This window comes from Erpetoichthys calabaricus, chromosome 8 (genome assembly GCF_900747795.2).
Source record: "Erpetoichthys calabaricus chromosome 8, fErpCal1.3, whole genome shotgun sequence".
Taxonomy (NCBI): domain Eukaryota; kingdom Metazoa; phylum Chordata; class Cladistia; order Polypteriformes; family Polypteridae; genus Erpetoichthys; species Erpetoichthys calabaricus.
This window is the reverse complement of record NC_041401.2, coordinates 10,714,654-10,731,934: the sequence shown is the minus strand read 5'-3', so window position 1 is coordinate 10,731,934 and position 17,281 is coordinate 10,714,654. Positions and strand designations below refer to the sequence as shown.

The window sequence follows — 17,281 nt, the reverse complement described above, 5'->3', positions numbered from 1 at the left end:
AAGTCACACACTGATTAAGTATTTTACCTATGCACCGTTTGGCACCAACCAGCCATAGGCCACTTGCTCTGACAGTACCCTCGGTGAAGTGCCTTCCCTGGTGTTGTACCTTTTGATGGTGAGGCCTCACAAAAAGAGTTGCAACATGGTGGCTGCCAGGGATGATGAAAGGGTTAGTTTCTTTTGATTTAAGTCCGGACTGATTGAGGCGCCCACCAACTCGGAGGAGGTTGCTGCTGTCAATGATAGGATTCAGCTTGATGAGGGAGCTTTGTGAGGGAAGGTCCGATTTTGCCCTAATGCATCTGAGTTCTTTTGAATATACCTCATGCTGCACACTTCTGATGATTAAGCTTTCAGCCTTTACTAATGATCCATCTGAGATGCCTTTCTTACAAATATGCCAGCCAAGACAGCCTTCTGCTTGTTTTCGATTCCCAAAGCAGTCAGCAATGTGGCAGAGATGAGCCACAGCCTTGACTAGAGATGACCATCTAGAGAAACGTTCCCACCGTTTTGAGCTTAAGTGACTCTCAGAGGCATAAATGGACAAAGAGTTCACTTCAGGTCGGATATCTACATCACTTTCTGGGTTGATGAGGTCAAATTTATTTTGTTCTTCTGGAATTTTCTTTAGTGGAAGGCGAAGGAAGCGAGGTCCAGTAATCCATGTTGAACTGGAAAGCTTGGAGGCTGAAATGGAGCGTGAACCACGATCAGCAGGATTTTGATCTGTTGGCACATAATGCCACTGTTCAGGTTTAGAAGACTGCCGGATTCGTTGCACCCGATTATTTACATAGACACTAAAGCGTCTGGATTGATTGTGAATATAACCCAAAACCACTTTACTATCTGTATAAAAACTAGTGGAGTTTAGCTGGAGATCTATTTCCTCACTGACGACTTCCGCAATCTCCACAGCTAGCACCGCAGCACATAGCTCCAGCCTGGGCACTGTAAGTTCAGGTCGGGGGGCAAGTCTTGCCTTGCCGAGGACAAAGCCCACATCTATTTGCTTGTCATGGCTTAGAAATTTGAGATAAGCCACAGCAGCAACGGCATTAACAGAGGCATCTGAAAAAATGCACAGCTCAATGTGCAGGGCATTAGAAGGTGGAATAGCAGAATATATACGGGGTATTTGAATGCCTCTGAGGCACTGCAGCGAACTCTGCCATTGCACCCATTGTTCATGCATGCTTTCTGGAAGGTTGGTGTCCCAATCACTGCCGTGTCTCGAGAGTTCTCTAAGTAGTAAGCGCCCCCGGATAGTCACTGGTGCCAGGAAACCCAGCGGGTCAAAAAGACTATTGACCGTGGAGAGTACTCCTCTGCGGGTATATGGTCTCTCAGTTTCAGGTGCATAAAATGTAAAAATGTCTGACATAATATTCCATCTTACCCCAAGACTTCGCTGATCAGGTAGGTCATCCACAAACAAGTCAAGATTTTGTAGATCCTTAGCTCGATCTTCCTTTAAGAACGCATCCATCACCTCAGCTTTGTTAGAGGCCACTTTGTGGAGCCTAAGATTTGAAGCTGCTAACATTTCCTGTGTTCTCTTAAGGAGATCAATTGCTTCCTCCACAGTGGGGACAGACTTTAAAGCATCATCCATATAAAAGTCTCTTTGAATAAAGCGGCACACATCACTGCCATACTCTTTTTCTCCTTGTGCAACTCGCCTCAGACCATAAATGGCCACAGCAGGTGAGGGACTATTACCAAAAACATGCACCCTCATTCTATGGTCAACAACCCTTTTGTCCTGGTCACTGTCCTCATACCATAGAAAGCGCAAAACATCCCTACAATCTTCTCGCACTAGAAAACAACGAAACATTTGCTGAATGTCAGCAGTAAGTGCAACGGGGTTCTTCCTAAATCTTATAAGGATACCCAACAGGCTATTATTCAAGTCTGGCCCAGAGAGCAGCACATTGTTAAGGGAAACCCCTTCAAATTGAGCACTAGAATCAAAAACCACACGTATTTGGGTGGGCTTTTGTGTGTGGTACACTCCGAAGAAGGGCAAATACCAGTACTCCTTACCTTCTTGAACCGGAGGCGCAAGCTCTGCATGACAGCTATCCAACATCCTTTTCATGAATTCTAGAAAATGAGCTTTCATCTCTGGATGTTTCTCAAGGGTGCGGCTTAGAGATCTAAAACGATTCATAGCATATACACGATTATTAGGCAATTGCCTACGTGCTTTGCGAAAAGGAAGTGGGGCCACCCAGCTGTTGCTGGAGTCTTGGAAGAATTCATTCAACATAGTTTTGAGAAACAAAAGATCTTCCATAGAAGGTGCAGGTTTGTGATCACCTTTTGTCTGATAGAAAACCGATTGTCCAAGTTTCTCCCCATTTGCTCCAGTCAGATGGCTTTCACTGGGAATGCGGCAGAAGAGTTGGTGCTGCTCAGAAGGGATGAACCTCTCTTTGACCATCATATGGCTCTCGCATGGGTGAAAGAGACTTGGCCTGCCATTATCCAGGATGTAAGTTTTCATGCTAGTGACCTCTGAAGGCCTGTGTGTACCACCCAGGCACACATCACTAATTATTACCCAGCCCAAGTCCAATTTTTGGGCATATGCTGCATCATGGGGCCCATTGATCTGCTTACGGACTTTATGCACCCTTAACATGTCCCTTCCCAGCAACAGCAGAATTGCTGCTTCTCTATCACGAGGTGGTATTTCATTGGCGATTGCCTTGAGGTGATGGTGATTGTGAGCAGCTTCTGGAGTAGGAATTTCATCCCTGTTGTCAGGGATCATATAGCATTCTAGGAGTGTGGGCAAAGGAAGACTTACTTTTTCATCTAATGACTCTATGATATAACCAACCGCTCGCCTGCCAGTAGTCTCAGCTATTCCAGAGCAGGTTTTCAATGTATATGCAGCTGAAGGTCCATCTATGTTGAAAATGTCAAAAAAATCTGGCCGAGCTAGGGACCTATTGCTTTGGTCATCCAGCATGGCATACATCCTTCTGCTTTTGCTGCGGTCACTGGCTGGATAAACATTCACAAGGCATATTTTTGCACAGGATTTCCCACTAAAGCCTTCACCACACACCTCAGTGCATTTGGACGTAATAGCGTCATCTGCTGCTTCTTTCTTCTCCCCGCCATGCTGTGCGAGGGGAGAAGGGGACTTGGACAGCCAAGGAGCTGGGCCTGGATGGAGGGCAGCTGAATGCCTGTCACTCTCACATTCAGAACATTTGACACTTGTTTCACAACATCTGGCAACATGTTTGGTTGATGCGCAGCATTTGAAACAGATGTTATGTGTTTTTAATATTCTTTTCCGTTCATCGAGCGGCATCTCTCTAAAGCCTCTGCACTTTCTCAGGGGGTGAGGTTTGCGATGAACTGGACATTGTCTATCTGGGTCATCATTGGCTGGGGAATTGGAACAGGGAGTAATATCTGTTTTGTGTACAGACACTGGCTTACGGGCATTACTGTGACTCTCGACGAATCTCTCTCTCTTGTTTGGGTTAACAGTGGAGGAGGGGAGAGTAAAGCTGGGGTCATTACGTGCCTTAGCTTCACCGCGTATGAACTGCAAAAAGAAGGAAAATGGGGGAAAGCTGACCTTGTGTTCTTGCTTATAGCGGGAGCCCTGCATCATCCACTTCTCCTGAAGCGCATATGGGAGCTTTTCTACTATTGGGTTAACACCTCTAGCAGTGTCCAAGTAGGAAAGCCCTGCTAAAAAACCATCTCGTTTTGCAGCCTCAACCTCAGACAGTAAATCACTCAGTTCCCTAAGCTTTTGGTGTTCTTTTGGTAATATTTTAGGAAAATTGTCCAGTTTTGCAAGCAGAGCACTTTCTATGGCTTCTGGTGACCCATAAATCTCCTCCAATCTCTCCCAAATGCGCTGCAGCCCAATAGACAAGTTCCGCACATTCGCTGACTTGATGCGACGCGCATGTTCTGCAGATTCTGTCCCAAGCCATTTAATCAATAAATCTATCTCTTCTCCCGCTGTAAGACCCAATGTCTCTATGGCATTAAGGAATGTGAATTTCCAGGCCAAATAATTCTCGGGCCGGTCATCAAACTTATTTAGTCCGGATGATATCAGTTGGCTTCGTACCAGATACCTTGCTAAATCTGATGAGGCATGGTCACGAGAGTGTCCAGCAGTTTCATCCATGTGGTGGTTATAACGACTGGGGCAAGGTGTTAGCACAGGCAGGCTCCGAGCACTGCTTGGCTGATTACTTAAAAGGGTAGGATGGCTCCTTTGCCTTAAAGGAGACTCTTTATTGTGTACAGTAGTATCTGCAGGATGACCTGATGCCAGATAGCTTGCTTCTTCTCTGGCTATATTTTCATCTGCTACCAGGTTGAGGACACACATGTCCGGAATGGGGCCATTATTCAAACATCCTTCCCTGAATGAATGCCTGCCGCTATGCTCATTTACATACTGTTCAGTACGCTGCTGTGGGCTCTGTGCTGGCAGTAACTGGGATCCGAGTTCAATTTCTGCGGCCTCTAAGTTTGCAACTGCAGCCTCCATCACAGCTGCTTCAGCCAGCGCAGCCTCTGCCTCTCTCTCTCTCTCCAGAGCATCTAACGTGGCTTCTAGACGGGCCTTTTCCATTCTAAGTTCAATCTCCTTCTTTGAAAAGGCAGCTCTAGCTTGGGCAGCTTCTGCCTTAGCACGTGCTTTGGCTGCTGCTACACTGACATTTGAAACAGCAGAAGATTTAGTCGAACGACAAGCATCAGATCTAACTTCCAATTCTTGAAGCTCCATTTTACATAGACAACTGGATAATGTAGTAACTGTAACTCCTCTAGCAATTCTTGAGCAAATTACTGCGCTGTTATTTCTGCCTTAATATGCCTTATAAGACAATGGAGTCAGAGCCACTGAACAATCTTGCTTGTAGGTCCCCCTTTTCACTGTACTGGCCTCACTGAATCTCCTGTTCAATTATCCAGCAAGCTAAACACCTTCATGCAATAATTCCCGGAACCACGAAGTGATGTAGAGAATGTTTAATTACAAAAATGGTGTGAAACTGTAAATACAAATACAAACAAACACTAATAAGTACTTGTATAAGTAACATAGAGTAAATACAGCAGCATTTATAACTAAGAGCTTAACAGCCAAAGGCTCAGTAAATTTATGTAATGAAATACAACATTTACTTTGACACTCCTTAACCAAAGTTACTTAAACAAAGACTATAAAACTAGAAAAAAGAGAACTTACAGGGAATGCCTTCACAAGGGCTAACTAAGCAGGATGGCGAAGGATTGTTTGAGAGTACAAACACAGAGGTAATAAACACACCATGCTCACTGCTGCTGCACTCACTTCCTACTTCCTACTTCCTGCCTCCTGTCACATGGCTTCCTGCTTGCAGCAGTAGCATTAGGATTTTTATATTAGGATTACAAAGGTTTGCAAAAACAATTAGAACCAGAACAAGTTTACTTGAGGTTTTTGCAAATTTATTAAAAATAAAAAAATTGAGAAAGCACATGTACGTAAGTATTCACAGCCTTTGCCGTGAAGCTCAAAATTGAGCTTAGGTGCCTCCTGTTTCCCCTGATCATCCTTGAGATGTTTCTGCAGCTTCATTGGAGTCCACCTGTGGTAAATTCAGTTGACTGGACATGATTTGGAAAGGCACACACCTGTCTATATAAGGTCCCACAGTTGACAGTTCATGTCAGAGTACAAACCAAGCATGAAGTCAAAGGAATTGTCTGTAGACCTCCGAGACAGGATTGTCTCCAGGCACAAATCTGGGGAAGGTTACAGAAAAATTTCTGCTGCTTTGAATGTCCCAATGAGCACAGTGGCCTCCATCATCCGTAAGTGGAAGAAGTTCGAAACCACCAGGACTCTTCCTAGAGCTGGCCGGCCATCTAAACTGAGCGATCGGGGGAGAAGGGCCTTAGTCAGGGAGGTGACCAAGAACCCGATGGTCACTCTGTCAGAGCTCCAGAGGTCCTCTGTCGAGAGAGGAGAACCTTCTGGCAGGACAACCATCTCTGCAGCAATCCACCAATCAGGCCTGTATGGTAGAGTGACCAGATGGAAGCCACTCCTTAGTAAAAGGCACATGGCAGTCCACCTGGAGTTTGCCAAGAGGCACCTGAAGGACTCTCAGACCATGAGAAAGAAAATTCTCTGGTCTGATGAGACAAAGATTGAACTCTTTGGTGTGAACGCCAGGTGTCACGTTTGGAGGAAACCAGGCACCGCTCATCACCAGGCCAATACCATCCCTACAGTGAAGCATGGTGGTGGTAGCATCATGCTGTGGGGATGTTTATCAGCGGCAGGGACTGGGAGACAAGTCAGGATAAAGGGAAAGATGACTGCAGCAATGTACAGAGACATCCTGGATGAAAACCTGCTCCAGAGCGCTCTTGACCTCAGACTGGGGCGACGGTTCATCTTTCAGCAGGACAACGACCCTAAGCACACAGACAAGATATCAAAGGAGTGACTTCAGGACAACTCTGTGAATGTCCTTGAGTGGCCCAGCCAGAGCCCAGACTTGAATCCGATTGAACATCTCTGGAGAGATCTTAAAATGGCTGTGCACCGACGCTTCCCATCCAACCTGATGGAGCTTGAGAGGTGCTGCAAAGAGGAATGGGCGACACTGGCCAAGGATAGGTGTGCCAAGCTTGTGGCATCATATTCAACAAGACTTGAGGCTGGAATTGCTGCCAAAGGGGCATCGACAAAGTATTGAGCAAAGGCTGTGAATACTTATAGACATGGGATTTCTCAGTTTTTTTATTTTTAATAAATTTCCAAAAACCTCAAATGAACTTTTTTCACGTTGTCATTATGGGGTGTTGTGTGTAGAATTCTGAGGGAAAAAATGAATTTAATCCATTTTGGAATAAGGCTGTAACATAACAAAATGTGGAAAAAGTGATGCGCTGTGAATACTTTCTGGATGCACTGTATGTTGAAAAAGTCATCAAATTAGATTTGATCAGATTAAATAAACTTTATTAATCCCAATTGAAAATCCTGATGCATACAGCAGCAGGAACATAAAATACAAGGATACAGACAATCAGTCAATATACTATATAAATGTACATATATTGTGCAGCCAATTCAAAATGAATTTTAACAAGTACTGTACGTCAGGTGGAAGCATTGAATTGCCTGATCACAGCAGGCAGAAAAGTCCCCAGAGTTACTTCTTAGCACACCATGGTGACACAAATCTGTGGCTAAAAGTGTTCCAAGAGAGAGCGCCTCCAGGAGGCGATTTATCATGATAGTATCCGTATTTTGCCATCATCCTCTTTTCCACAACAGCTTCCAGTGTGTCCAGGGTCTTGATGGCGCAGGCTTTCCTGATAAGTTTTGTTCAGCCATTATGCTTCTTTTGAGCTCAACTTGCTTTCCCAGGAGACCCCAGCATAGAACACCACACTGGCTACTATGGACTGGTAGAACATTTCCAGCAGTTTGCTGCACACATCGAAAGACCTGAGTCTCCTTAGGAAGTCCAGTCTGCTCTGGCCCTTCTTGTGTTGTCAGACCAGTCCAGTTTGTTGTTTATGTGGATCCCCAGGTTATGTGTTGCTCTGCACCACGTCCACGTTCAGTTCCCCTGTATGGTGAGTGGTCTCAGAGGCTCCCTGACACGCCAGAAATCCACCACCTGTTCTTTTGTCTTGCTGATGTTTGGTTGCAGGTTGTTGTCCCGGCACCACGAGATGAAGTCCTCCATAACCTTCCTGTACTCCGACCCATCTCCATTATTAATGCAACCAATGATGGGGGAGTCTGTAGATGGCCAGCGCTGGTATTGTACTGAAAGTCTGTTGTGTAGAGGGGTGAACAAGAAGAAACTCTGGACATTTTCCTGAGGTGCTCCAATATCACACACCTCCATTTCTGGCTCACAGTTCCTCAGCCTCACAAACTGATATCTGTTGGTCAGGTAGTCAGGAGATTGTGGAGGGCACCAAGACTCAAAGCCTTGAGCTTATTGCAGAGTCAATGAGGCACTAAAAAAAAGGAAGAACATGATGCTGACTGTGGTGCCAGCTTTGCCCAGGTGGCAGTAGGCATTATGAAGTATGGTGATCAGAGCATCCTCCACACCTACGTGTCTGATAGGTGAACTGCAGAGGATCCAGATGTTCTGAAAGCTGGGGGTTGTTGCTGTTTTAGGACCAGCCTCTCAAAGGTCTTCATGATGGATGAAGTAAGAGCAACTGGTCTGAAGTCCTTGGGATCACAGGAATGCACTTCCTTTGGCACCGGGACCACATAGCAGGTCTTTCACAGCTGGGGAACCTCTTGTAAATTCAGGGAAATGGAGAACAGGTGGTGAAGGAATTTCATGATGAATTTCCATGGGGTGTACTTACTTTTTCACATGACTGTATATAATACCTTTAACATTACACAGATGCAAGGGTGACTACAAACCTCAAGCTAAGGCTGTTGCCAGGATAAATATTTTAATGGGCAAGAGGTGCAGAGCAGGTTAACACCTCCAGGTAGCAGCACTGCCAGGCAGATCCAGTAGTTTAGAGTCAGCTTAAAAGGGGTCAGCTGGCAGACACATGGTGTAGGTAGGGGTTAAGTGGCAGGCGGTCTGGAGGCATATTCTGGGTTGACCTTTCTTTGGTTGGTTAAGATTCAGAAAGGAAAGCTTCATGGCAGCATCGACGTCGGCCTGTCAGTGATGTCAATCAAGAAGAAACTGCGGCGGATCGACCTGGACACAGAAGATCACATCTATCATTTGAAGGTAGGCTCTGCTGTGTCCTTCAGCCCACCCTCCAGGAGTGAGGATGGATGGGCTTTTATCTGAAATTTCCCCCCTCTGCTTTTCTTGGCAGGTCAAATCTCAGGAGGTTTTTGATGCCTGGGTGGTGAAGCTGAGACACCACCGCCTCTACCGGCAAAATGAAATTGTACGCTCACCTAGAGACACCAGCTTCCATGGGTTTCCTTCACCAAATGCAGAGCCAGGCCTGCCGGTGACAGAGGGACAGGTAACCGCTGTTAAGTTTGCATTTAGAGTGGAATCGGAAAACAGGGGCTCAAATGTCAACTGAACTTCATTTGCTGGTTTGTAGGTAAAACCCGCCAGCCTGCCATGGCAGCATCAAGGATGCAGCAGTCTCCCCACCTCGTACAGCAACGGGCAAAGCAAGGTGGCAGCCTGGCTTCAGGAGTCGGACGACATGGACAAGTGCTCTGAGGGTAAGTCTTTCTTGTGCCACCGTTTGATCACTGGAGAATCCTGACTCTGATTTCAGTCCAGCAATTGTATTAGTGCAGACTGTCAGAGAGATAAGCCCACTTGACCCAGTGCTTTTCACAACATTGGTACAGAAGAAGAGCGCCTGCTGCAAGACGCAGTTAAGACCCCATGCAGCTTCTGCCTGTGGAAACAACAATCATTGTGATCCTGTGATTTGTCTGTGCAGTTGTGCATGGGGTTTGAGGCTCAGTGGCGCGCCCCTTACAGGCCACAGTTAGGAGACCCCTGACTCTGATTTCAATCTAACAGTTATATTAGTGGAGAGACTATCAGAGAGAGAAGCCCACTTGACCCAGTACTTTTCACAACATTGGTACAGAAGAAGAGCGCCTGCTGCAAGACGCAGTTAAGACCCCATGCAGCTTCTGCTCATTTTCAGAAATGACGGCCTACGGGGAACAAAACCTCTATGCTTTATTTCTGGTGTGTTTTACTTTCAACGTTTACTATCAGCGTTTTTCAGCTGAACCTCTTTATGTAAAAGGGACTTCTTAAGAATGTGGTGGCCCGTCAGTGCTGTGTGCCCAGCTGATGTGGCACATGTTTAGAGGTTGGCAAAGCATGGGTAGGCACGAGACCCTCTATCTCAATGAAAGAGTTAAGGAGCTGCTTCTGAGCGCCTTTGTCATCTTGACATCGCGGGAATACAGCTGGCCATCAGCTTGATCACAGTGCAGATGTCCAGTCTGGAACAGGATGTGGTGTGTCCCACCCATGCCATGACAAAACATCAGGCGTCCCTAGTAGGCCTTCACAGCCGCTGTGCCTTACATTTGATCTGTTTGTCTAATGACTTTCACTATCTATCTATCTATCTATCTATCTATCTATCTATCTATCTATCTATCTATCTATCTATCTATCTATCTATCTATCTATCTGTCTGTCTGTCTGTCTGTCTGTCTGTCTGTCTGTCTGTCTGTCTGTCTGTCTGTCTGTCTGTCTGTCTGTCTATCTATCTTTAGATCTTTAGAGTGCCTTTCAAATCTCTATCTATCTATCTATCTATTGTGGAAAGCATACCCCCGGACACAGACAGTCAGACACCAGAATGTCCAAAACACACGTCTTTTATTTTCTTTACCGCACCACAGTGCCTTCCTCCACCAACTCTCTTCTTTTCTCTCTTTCTCTTCTTCTTCTTTTCTTTTGACCTCCACTCCCCTCCTCACAAGCTTCATCTCCTTCCTCCCAACTCTGGCTCCTGCAGCTCTGCACGGAGAGTACTCAGCACCTGCAACAGTGGCCCTGCGGACTGAAGACACTCCTCCAGTGTGCGCAGAGCCCCAGGCAAGGACAGAAAGTCAGCCGACGGTGAGCTTACCTGTCTGTCAGCAACACACGTCGACTGCTTCCTGTGGGCCTCTCTCTCTGGCCCAATCGGGTCTCTCCCTGGCACGAGACGGACATTCCTTGGCCCCGCCTCCATCCAATCATCGGCGGGCACACAAGACACACTGTCCAATCCCGTGCCTGTCACGGGGAGGGACTTCTGGTCCGTGGCCATCTTGGCTGTCCTTCTCCTGGTGCGGTGATGAGCCGGCTTTCAGTGCTGCAGTGTCTCCCTCTCTGAAGCCCCTGCTGCTGCTGCCGCATCTGGAAAGCTCCACAGAGCAGCGCGTCTCTGCCACCGACGCAGACCCATGCAGCCCCTGCCTGCAAAACACAAAACAAGCTCAGCCCCCCAGGGCTGGCTGCCGGCGAGCAGGGAACTTACCTCCTGGGTCCCTTCTGTCTGAAGCAGCTGCCTCGGCATGGCCTTCATCGACACCACGCCTTCAGCGGCTGCACACTCCTTAGAGCACGCTGCACTCTGGTAAGGCCCATCGATATTCCGCCGCACCAGGAGAGAACCTTGCAACCGTGGTCTGTTAGCGGTCTGTGGGGCGAGACTCTCTCGTCCGGCTGTGGGTGTGTGGGCTTACCTGCTGTACCGGACTGCCCACAAAATTGCTTTGTAGCAGGCAGAGAGTCCCATCTGGGATGCCATTGTGGAAAGCATAGCCCCGGACACAGACAGGCAGACATCATTTTGTCACCCAACACACGTTTATTTACAGTCCACAACTATTTACACACGTGCCACACAACCCACAGACTTCCCAAAGTCCAGGCCAAACCACACTATGCCTCTCTTCTTCAGGCCACCTCCTGTCTCTCCTCCAAGACCTCATCCGTCTTCCACCCGATTCCAGCCTCTCTGTGAAGGGAGGCGGCCCCTTTTATAAGCACCCGGATGTGCTCCAGGTGTGTTCCGGCAATCTCCCACCGACACGCCCCAGTGTGGCGGAAGTGCCGGCTGCATCCCCGGAAGCACTCCGGGTGTCCCTGCTCCTCTTCCCCCCAGCACTTCCTGGTGTGGCAGAAGTGCTGAGGTCCAGGGCTTTCCAGGTACTGGGGCGCCCACTGGCGGTGACCACAACACAACCAGGGCAGATGCCCACTCGTGGTCAGGAGGAGGCGCAGGCCCTCCTCCGGTCTTCCTGGACGTCCCGGCTGATTACCACCCCCAGCCGGCTGCCACACTGTCTGTCTGTCTGTCTGTCTGTCTGTCTGTCTATCTATCATTTTCTACCTCTGTCTTTTTTAAATAGTCAATCACAGCTATCTTTAGATAGGTACTGTAGATATAACTTTATAATATTTTTCCACTACCTTATGTTTCTGTGACCTCAGGCAAAAAACACTAAAACAAGCTGGACCAGAGACTAAGACAGAGAGCCTCCTGGTAATCTATGTGTTGTAATGGAACCAGAGGCATCAGCAAGCTCCAAACCCTCAGACACGAAGACACACAGAGTCCCAGGTTCAAATAATGGAAGGTTAATTCCACACAATACCACAAAGTAGCACAAGCACAAATCACAGGTTTTCTTTCCACAATTCCAATCCACAATACTCTCTTCTCACCACCGCTCTGCCCTCCTCCAGTTGAGTGTTGCTTTCTGTCCTCCCAGCTCCAATTCGCCTGGATAAGGGAGTTCTGATCCTTTTATTAAGTACTTCTGGTGCCAGGGCCACTTTCTGATGGAAGCACTTCCAGGTCATACAGAAGTTCCACTTATTAGGGAACGCATTTCCCTGTAAGCACCCCCTTGAAGCACCCATGGAACTCAGCAGGGCTGTGTTGCCAGACTACACAACCTAGCATGCCGTACTGGTTCCGTACTGGGTACTGATATCCAGGGCCTCTGTTGTCTAGCGTCCTGGGAGAATAAAGAGTCCCCAGTGACATCATCTTTTGGTGGGCTGTCCGTCCATCTACTCCGGCCTCCACTTTTGGATCTGGCTTCTTCTTCTCTCCTGGTCGGGATGCCCATCTGCCTGCTCGGAGTCTCCCATCTGGGTAAGGAACCATCCCGTTTTCTGGTAGGGATGCCTGTCCATCCCCTGTAGCATTTACAGCATACTGTGTCGTTCATGCCAAAGCCAGCTAGTTTCTCCTTGGAGTTGCTGAGGAGCGACTGACAGTGTGTGCCTCGCTCACAGTCAGTGCTCAGATAAATATAGTGTGTGTAAGTTTGTGTGTATCAGTGTGTGTGTGTGTAAGTCTGTGAGTGTGTATGTGTGTATCTGTGTGTGTATTAAGTGGTTACAGGGCACCTGATGTGAGGAGATTGTTGCTTTCTTGCTCACAGGTGTAGCACTTCAGACACTCCGAAATGGTGTTAGGACTTTAAAGAAAGCAAACTCACGTGGTTGTCCTCCAAAGTACATTAAAATTGCCCAAACCCTGGCAAGTCATAAAAAAAAGGCAAACGTACAGTCTTTATAAGTAAAATGATTTACTGTGTAAAACAGTGTGTTAACAAAAGAAAGCTCCAAGGAGCACAAAAGGCAAAGGGAGTCATTTGTCTCAATGCACAATGCAAAGAAAAATCAAAAAAACAAAGGGTTCCAAAATCCAAGAAACCATAAAAGCACAATATTAATCAGAAATCAAACAAAATTCACCAATGCCAGCGCATTCAATGAACCGCAAGGGACTGTGTGTTTCCTTTGTCTAAATAGGGATGAGAGCAGACTCTTTGATGGTGACTGACAGGGGGCACACCTCTGGGGTAAACACCAAGAAAACACAAACCACATAATGGAATACAAGAGTTGAGCCTTCACAGTTTAAACAGATGAAGATTAAGAGGTGACTTGATTGAAATGTTTAAAATTATGAAGGGAATTAGTCCAGTGGATCGAGGCGGTGACTTTAAAATGAGTTCATCAAGAACACGGGGACACAGAAACTTGTGAATGATGAATTTCAGACAAACATTAGGAAGTTTTTCTTTACACAAAGAACAATAGACACTTGGAATAAGAGACCAAGTAGTGTGGTGGACAGTAGGACTTTACTGACCGTCAGATCTTAACTTGATGTTATTTTAGGACAATCTACAAGAACAGGATGGAGGAGCTTGTTGGGCTGAATGTCCCATACTTGTCACAGTTTTCTAATGTTCACCCAAAGGTTTCTGTCTCCTGACATTTTTCTTACCTTTCTCGACTCTCCTACAATTCCAGAGCTCACCCACTGTCAGTCATGCCTCGTCGACCTCAGCAAGTTGCTACAGAACCTCGAGATCCTGCAGAGAACCCAGTCAGCCCCAAATTTTACTGACATGCAGGTAAGCACCCACCTCTGCTTCTTCTTCCTTTTTATCAGAACGTCTGCACCAGCCCGAGTATGATCAATCATTGTTTTTTATTAATCAGAGTTGTTAATCAATTAATGCGAAGCAACTGTATAACTACGATCGGTGGCTTTATTTTTGGTTTCAGTTATTTGACTAAAATAAGTAGTTTGTTTCTTAACACTAGAATTACCAAAACCCGTAGATCCGGACCACCTTAAATCCCTTTGCACCTCTCCGTGAGCCTCTTTTGTCCTGTAAATGTGCCGATAAAGACAAGCAGCCTGCTATTCCATCCCCCCACCGCCGCACAACATGCACAAAGTTCTCCCAGCTCATGCCTTGATAATCTGGGAGTGAAGTGCTGGAGTTTTGGAGTGGAAATAATAGATCGTTATTTGGAACAAATGCATTTCATGTGTGTTCCGTTTGTACAATAATCGGTGTAAACACATTGTTAAAACAGAAACGTTTTTCATATTTTAGTAGTAAATGACAAAATGTCGGCATAAACTATATAATGTGTGAAAAAATAAACACTTTTACAAAAGGCTCAAGAACAATACAATACCTTTCGTGGCGTAGTGGTAAGATTTGCTGACTTGTAATCAAGAGTTCCTGGTTTGATCCCGACTGACTCCTATATGAGGGTTGTCTGGGTTCCGCGCGGAATCACTCGAAATAAGTAGCCAAGGATTTTTTTCTCTATTTTTCTCATGTACTTCGATCCTTTTTAAACTTTTTCCAAGTATTCACCGCCAACATCAATGCACTTTTCCACTTATCTAGAGAACGAGAGAACTACTTAAAGGATTTAGATCGGATTTTTTTCTAGAATTTGCTTGAACATTCTGGTTGATTTTGCAACTTCTCTCATCGCAGTAAGAATCATAGTTTGCTTGTGGCAGCGATTTATTTGCGCAAATCCGAGAGAAACAAAGCGGACTGAGGGGAAGGGGAAGCATGATGTCAGGAGTGGGGTGCCGGGCAGACCCTCCTCACTGTCCTGTTTCACTTCTACACGGGCAGAGCCGTGGGGGATGGCTAGTCAGAAATAAAGGGAAAGGAACAAGGCTACTGGCCATTACTAGCAACTCTGCAGTCTTTCTTTCAAACAGGGAGTCTAAAGTACTTACCCACCTGTTTTGTCATGGTGGGGTCCTAGGGTGACCCACCACCCAGGACCCTCCTCACTGTCCTTTTTCACTACTATGTGGGCGGAGCCACAGGGCACGGCTAGTAACAAATAAATCAAACAAATAAAAATAAAAAGCAACACACATACACATAGGCCTTGGGTAGATGAACTCTTCCTCCTTGTGTTCCTCCTTTGGCCTTTCGTCTCACCCCTGCCTTGGATCGGAAAAAAAAAAACACTCACCAGCGGATTGCACTCGTGTCCTACCGTCTTTCTCTTTGTTTATTCCCCGCACGCTCCGCCCACCCCTGCTCCGGTTCTCCTGCTCTCCTGACTATCTTTGCCTCCTGGACACCTTCGATCCAATAGTGCCTGTTTGGGATTTGCGTTCACTTCCGTCCCCCTGTAAATCGTTTTATCGACTTCAGTTCTCTCTCTCTCTGTGCGCCAGCATTTTGCCGTACGTTTCTTTTTCCACTTTTTTTTCTCTTTACGTTTCAATATATTACAGCTTTCTCGTCAGCGTTATGCTGCCCCTTCTCTTCTATCAGTTTAGCGTTTTGTTAAAGCTCTCTTCTTGTATCTATGCGTCTCACTTCAGCGTTCTGCTAAAGTTATCCTTTTTCTGCTCTTACGGCGTTCAGCTCTACTCCAAGTCTCCTCCCTCTCCTCTTCACTTCCATGTATCTCCAGTCCTCCCTTTTTCCTCCAATCCCGTCCCTATATCTACCTGACACTATCTAAGGATGGACCAATGAGGGAGCACGGTCAGGTATTAGGCCAGGCTTTATGCCCCTGCTCTGTTTAAGATTACTACTCACAACCACACTTATTTTTTAGTTATGGGATTAACTTTATTAACAAAATACATTCTGTTCTGTGTTTCTTTTTTTCCCCTCTATCTCTTAAAATCTACCCTGGTTACTAAACATATAATTAACATTACACAGGCCATGCCAAGCAAAAAGCAAACTCCATATGTGGCAACGCTACAACCTTCAAATGCAGAGAGTTGGGGGGCGGGCAATGGAAAGGCTCCTCCCACATCCACATCCAATCACAGGAGTTTCCTCAGCTCTGCTTTGTTTGTGTCTTGTAGGCCAACTGCTTGGATCTCGGCAAGAAAGACAAACGCACAGGCCGGAGGTGGAGGACGAAAAGCGTCAGCAAAGATGCTAAAGTGCAGCTGCAGGTACGAGCCTGGTCCATTTGAGATTATGTCACGTGTCGCAACTTGCAAGGTATAGGACACTTCCAACTTGAAGTTAAAAAAAAAAAAAATCTGTATTAGCGTAAGCACCCCCCCCCCCCCCCCTCCCCCATAATAATGCAAAAGAAGTGTAAGGGTAGAAGTCCATCATCAACAAGAATAGTTGTGCCATATATATGAAATGTTAAAATGTGTGCTTCAATATATATGTCTAAAGATTCTCAATTGTAATATATATTTGTCTTTTTTCACCCTCTGATGGAGGTCCATAGAGGGCTTGACTACTTGTAAAGGTTCAAAAATCAAAAATAACATCATATTCATATTAATGACCTTGAAATAGTCTGAAACGATACCCCACATGCTTATGTTTGGAATTTGTCATTTTTAACCTTCTGGGGGAGGCTGTTAGTTGGCTAAGACCACTGGTCAAGATTCAAATATTGTGACAGACTGGCTGGTGTCCCAGCTAGGATGCATCTGTCTCCTTTTTACTTGGTCTGGTTGCCAAAATAATGGATGGTCAGGGAGGGAGCTTCAGTGTTCCCCCTCCTATTCCAGGATGTATACATGAAGGTACACCAGAGCTGGTGCATTAGCAGCTGAGGATGGACGTGTTGGGTGGGAAAGCAATCTGACCGGGGTGGTTGGCAGTCCCTGTTCCAGTCAGGAGGCCAGAAATATGCAACAGGATGAGACAGTCTGCAGATTCTTCCCCCATACATTGGGTGGCAGCATCCCTTTAGGCGGCTCCTGGTATGGATACATGCAGGGCAGGATGGGAGTTATGGTCTGATAGGGCTGCAATGTTGGGTTCTGTGGGAGCTGTCACGAATTAAGTGCTGAGTGAGCAGAGTGGTTTCAACTGATCCAGAAGTGCTTCCAGGAGAGAATGGATTGAGCACCGACAGTGCTTAAAAGAGAGGGCCTCCCATTTCGCCCAATGAGTCGGAGTTGCGAACGGAGCAGGACAGCAACACTCATTTGGAAGGAGAGA

General features: G+C 46.4%; 1 protein-coding gene across 1 annotated transcript in view; it reads left to right on the top strand.

The window, feature by feature from the left end:
* The window catches only part of osbpl6 (oxysterol binding protein-like 6), a 229,441-nt gene that overhangs the window by 124,805 nt on the left and 87,355 nt on the right, over positions 1–17,281 (top strand). Inside the window, exons 5-9 of the mRNA XM_028806230.2 lie at positions 8,676–8,789; positions 8,881–9,036; positions 9,121–9,247; positions 13,827–13,930; positions 16,174–16,266. Of these exons, the coding sequence (XP_028662063.2) occupies positions 8,676–8,789; positions 8,881–9,036; positions 9,121–9,247; positions 13,827–13,930; positions 16,174–16,266 (594 nt within the window). The remainder of the gene's footprint in view (positions 1–8,675; positions 8,790–8,880; positions 9,037–9,120; positions 9,248–13,826; positions 13,931–16,173; positions 16,267–17,281) is intronic.